This window comes from Athene cunicularia, assembly GCF_003259725.1.
Source record: "Athene cunicularia isolate RWA chromosome 3 unlocalized genomic scaffold, athCun1 chr3_part1, whole genome shotgun sequence".
Taxonomy (NCBI): domain Eukaryota; kingdom Metazoa; phylum Chordata; class Aves; order Strigiformes; family Strigidae; genus Athene; species Athene cunicularia.
Window position 1 is genome coordinate 49,484,540 of NW_020799097.1, and position 5,142 is coordinate 49,489,681.

The 5,142-nt window shown below is 37.5% G+C and overlaps 1 protein-coding gene across 1 annotated transcript in view; it reads right to left on the reverse strand.

The window, feature by feature from the left end:
• Nucleotides 1–3,725: 3,725 nt before the first annotated feature.
• The window catches only part of SEC63 (SEC63 homolog, protein translocation regulator), a 46,693-nt gene continuing 45,276 nt past the window's right edge, over nt 3,726–5,142 (reverse strand). Inside the window, exon 20 of the mRNA XM_026845152.1 lies at nt 3,726–4,946. Coding sequence (XP_026700953.1) covers nt 4,803–4,946 — 144 coding nt within the window. The 3' untranslated portion in view covers nt 3,726–4,802. The remainder of the gene's footprint in view (nt 4,947–5,142) is intronic.

A 5,142-nucleotide genomic window follows, 5' to 3' on the forward strand; every position in this document is an offset into this window, starting at 1 on the left:
CCTGCAGGAGATACCCACAAGATCAGCTTTTCTAGGGTTTCTCCCCAGAACGCCTCCAGCTTTGTGCCATGAAGCATCTAGCTATGTTACTTGCATAAAAAGGAAAGCACTCAGGCCTTATTTTAAAGTAAAGGTGGACTAATTAAAACAAATTTCTCAAGGTGGTCCATGTAGTCTTTTTTGTGCCATTAAATTCCACACCTGCAACATAACTGTAACATCTTCCCTGTTAATTATTAGAGCATATACCTGTGGAAGGCTTACACACAGGGAAAGGTTGAAAATGCTTCCTGGTACAGCACACATTCGAAATTAAATTCTAGATAGAGTGTATGCAATTTGGTGCAAAAATATTATAATTAGCTTTACAACGTATTGTGCTAATTTATTAATAGGTTTCACTGCTGATGACAGTTCTGTTATTTAACTGAATGATAAATATAAGCAATTTTGTCAGAAAATTATTTCTACCAGCTAAATGTCTGTGTGGCTCAAATTGCATCTTCAAACAAAACACTGACATGAAAGAAATAAAGTGCAGGCCATGAACGTTACCCAGATGTACAACACGTACACATTTGTTATCCCATTGAGAGTTCAATACTGAACACAAGTCACCCAAAGTTATATCTTCTATCTGTTCCCCAACTTGCTAAGGGGCCAGCATAGCACAGCCAACAACACACCTACTTACCTTACTGAACAGAAATGAGTTTAAGCACACACTTAACGTCTAATCCAGCACTTGGGTGCTCTGTCAAGTCTTCAACAATCCCTAAAAAGAAAAAAAAGAGAGCACCATTGCCCTGCATGGATTTTAAAGACAGTATTTGCAGGGGCCTTTTTAAATGTGTCTCTGCACAGAATGTAAAATTCAAGTGACCACAGCACATTGTAGATGGCCACAAGGCACCACAGGCCCCCTGTAAATCAGCTTTTCGAGGTATTGGTATCCTCACAGTAGAACCACCTGACATATCTCAGCAGAAATTGAAGATACCTTCACGATGTTGACCTTACACAAATACTTTTCCAAAAAACAATGCATAGCAATATTTAAGGTTCAAAATGGACCCACTGACACCCCAATTCCTTCTACACAAAAAAGCTCTTTCTTTCTCTGTCAGGTTTTTTTTTTAAATAGTTAAATAATAATTTAAATAATAAATAATCCTTAAAATATGTTTCATTCAACAGTTTTTAAATGGAAGGGTCAGCAAGGAGTTTGGGGGAAAAAAAACACAGATAAAGAGATATAAAAATAGGGGGGATACATTTGTAACAGTAGAGTTTCTTCAAAAGAAAAAAAAAAAATAGACAAAAGAAACCCCCATCTACACCTTTCCCCTCCAGAAAGGGGAAAACCAAATCCAAACCTACAGGTCAAACTACACTAGGTATCCCCGGGAAGAATCCCACAATTTCCTGAAGAAATCCATGCCCCTGCCTCCCTCTGCTGGAGCTCAGCCTGGAACTACAGCTGCTCATGTGAAAAAGCACCTTCTCTTCCTCTACAGCTTTAAGGGTTTTCCCACTCACAAGACATCTGCAGTTTAGAGAGGGTTTATCATTTTTTTGCAAAAATATAACTTCCTAGTCACCCAGCACCATGCTAGAAAAGAAGTGACATTTCCTTTAATATAAACCAACCACTGACATTTCCTTTAATATAAACCAACCACTGTCAAGATTTTGGGGCAGGGAGGCAGAAAGTTAAATTATTTTATACAAACAAACAAACAAATCACTTTTTTATAATTTCTTCTTTTTACCTACTTTACTTCAAATTTATCCTGTATTTCACCAAGCAGTGTTTATCTGGCCTAAATCTAATTCATGGCGCTTCCCTCTACTAATTTAGAGTTACAGCTCCCTGCATCCATATACAAGCTGGGCCAGTTGTGTTGTATCACCCTCCTGTCTATTCTAGCAAAGTCCAATTTTTTCCCCTCGGAAGCAGCTTCCACAAACCCTGAAGGTATTTGCAGCATCTCTGCTTGGATGGACGGCTTACTCTGATCTAGAACAAGAGGCTATGAAAAGGAGTGTGACAACAGAAGGGCAGAAATTAATCTATTCACACTGAAACACTACAAGGTGTTTCCAAATTATGCTTAGGCCACTATTGCACAGGGGGTGCAGCAAAGCAGACTTTATTTCTAGAATTTATTTACTCTTCGGTTACTAGTCCAGAGTTTCAGAAGTGTTCAGTGTAAAATTGGCTGAATTCATTCCTAAATCCTATCAAAAAGACACATACAGGAGTGAGCACAAAATGCTGCTTCTCCCTGTAAAGTTTTATGCAAACTTGCCAGGATGGGTGAGACAGTCCATCTTTAAATGACAATCCAAATTCTTATTTAAAAATGGTTATTAATGGACACACCAGACAACAGAACAACCAACAATTTGATAATGTAGTAGTAACACTCTTAAGAGTTGTGTGTCTGCAGTTGGTATTTTTAATTGTGTGAAGATCCTCGATCACATTTTTGCATCTGTCTCTGAAGGTGTTGTAAAATGATGCACAACTATATACCTGCTATTTTTCAGGAGAGAAAGTATCAGCATCCCTTCTCACATCATGAAGACTTCCAGTACCACTGCAGTTCTTTTTCTTACATCTTCTATAAAGTTACCTTGACTATAGAGGAGACCCACCTTTGAAGAAGTATTAGATTTAGCCTCTGTGAGCTCAATAAAATTATCCTTGGTTTGCAGACTTTCAGCGTAATCCCAGCTGTCAGCTTCAATCTTTGAGGAAATACTTTTTTTTTTTTTTTTTTTTTTTTTTTTTTTTTTGTTAAATTCACTTCAACACATTCACATCTTGCAAGAATATACCTGGACTTTTAGTGGCAAAATGTAGGGATCAGTAGTCAGAGTACTTCCACCCCACCCCACCCTCCTATTATTAATTATATCGCTTCCCAACTTTTAACCACCACAGAATCTCACTATGAATTGTTCTCGTAGAACCATGCAAGTTTAGCGTTCATTTTGCCCACTTAATAATAAGAAGTCTCATGACTCTTCTCCAAGCATTTTTCTCATGAGTGCAGTATTTGGCTTGAAAGCCTATGGAATGCAACTAGTGCTATTTTAAAATCATTATTTCTCTACTGTATCCTGCAAATAAAAACTGGAGTTAAAAGGCATTGTGTACAAGCCATTTAATTTAAACCTAGTCTTCATTCTCGAGTTTGAATACTTGACACTGCTTATGCTTTACAAGAGTTTTTCCTGCATGATACGCACTTCAGAAGTACTATGAAAGATACCATAATCTCACCTAGAACATTTTCAAATTTTATTTGCAGCTATGGCAATTACAAAGAATATAACAATATAAATCTGCATTTAAAGTGACAACCCTTTCTAATAAACAAACAAGGTCACAAATTAGTTTGCACCTATTCTGGCTTCGGGCAATTTTCATAGGATGGAAATTTTCCTGCATGACAGCTTGTCATGTTTTACAGCATTGCTTTTTCATAGTTCAATACATAAGAACAGAAATACATCTGTTCCTACTTGCAGAACACTCACAGGTATTTCTGAAATACAGAAATACAACTTTTAATTAATGACTTTCATTTGTTCTATTGAGAGGATGAAAAAGAAGAATCTATCTGTGGCTTTTGTCAAATCATATAATACACTAACAGCTCTGATTCTCTCCTCCCTGAATTTATTCTCCAATTATGACTTCTTCGTTTTTTTAAAACAGGAGTTGGGCTAGAATCACTGGCTTGTTTACAACCCTGCAGGAGACTGAGGTAAAAAAACTCAGACAAAGAGATACACACTATTACAAATGCAAACAGCCATCAAATTGTCCAGTTTATTTATGGGAATCCAAAATTGATACAAAACATGCCTTCTTTGCATGTTGTATTTTACCTTTAAAATGTTTCCAACAGCGTCAGGTAGATTCAGAGTTAAGAATATGCTTCAGCTTTCAGCATGTACCTTTTATAAAGGTATTACACAAAAGCCACCAACTTCCATAACACGTGGTCCCAAAATTGCTTTCAGACATTTTATTTATCAAAAGACTCAGATCTTCTGCTGATCTGATGAAATTAAAGGCTTAAAAATGTTTTAAGCCATTAATAAGTATCCTATGGCAGAGTCAAGAAAGTTTATGATTTCCATTATAATCTTGGGCATAAAAAGGCAACAATCCTAGAAAAGCAGCCCTCCAGAATATATGGAATGTGATAATGGGTATGATGTCAATTTATAATGATCAAGTTAAGTAAAACAGATTTTTAAAGCCATGAATGATGTGAGCAGTATCACAGCAAAATATTTAATGAGTACCACAGAACCAATCAAGTTCGAAATTTGAGCAGATGTTATTTCAATCAACAGATTTGTAATGTCAAATATACCAAAATGTTTTCTAAAATAAATTCCTAATGCAGAAAAATTGATTTAAAGTTTTCTCCTAGCTAATAGTACCTCTTATTTAAATTGGACCCTAAACTGATCAGACAATACATAGCCCACACTTTTGGACATTTATAATAAAAAACCTTTATTTTCAATTGAAACAAATGCACCATCCTGCACTTGAAGGCTATAATGAGCCATAAGCATATTCCAAGGTGTATCAATGGCAACAGATTTGTTTCACCTCCACTGAGAAGTTACATAATGCACTCTTAATTGGTAAAGAAAAATGAAACTCAGCCTTCTCAAAGCTTCTGTATTGTGTTTCTTGGTTATTGTACAGTTCCACAGTCAGACCAAGAGTTTGCAGTGTGTGCAGATATTGTAGTCAATCATAGTACTGTTTAATCATCATCTTCCTCCTCTTCTTCTTCCTCCTCAAAACTGTCTTCAAAGCCCTCACTGTCTTCCTGGTCCTCATCACCTTCTATTGCTGTATCCCACTGTGGATGATTTTCTGGCACTGGTTTTGCTTCATGAACTTCCAGCTGTAATTTGATAAAGAAAGAAAAGACAAGGGGAAAAGGGTTACAAGCAGTACACACCAGTTGGGGAAAACAAAACAAAACACCACACCACACAAAACTGACAGTTTAACACTGCCCCCCCCCCCCCCCCCCCCCCCCCCCCCCCCCCCCCCCCCCCCCCCCCCCCCCCCCCCCCCCCCCCCCCCCCCCCCCCCCC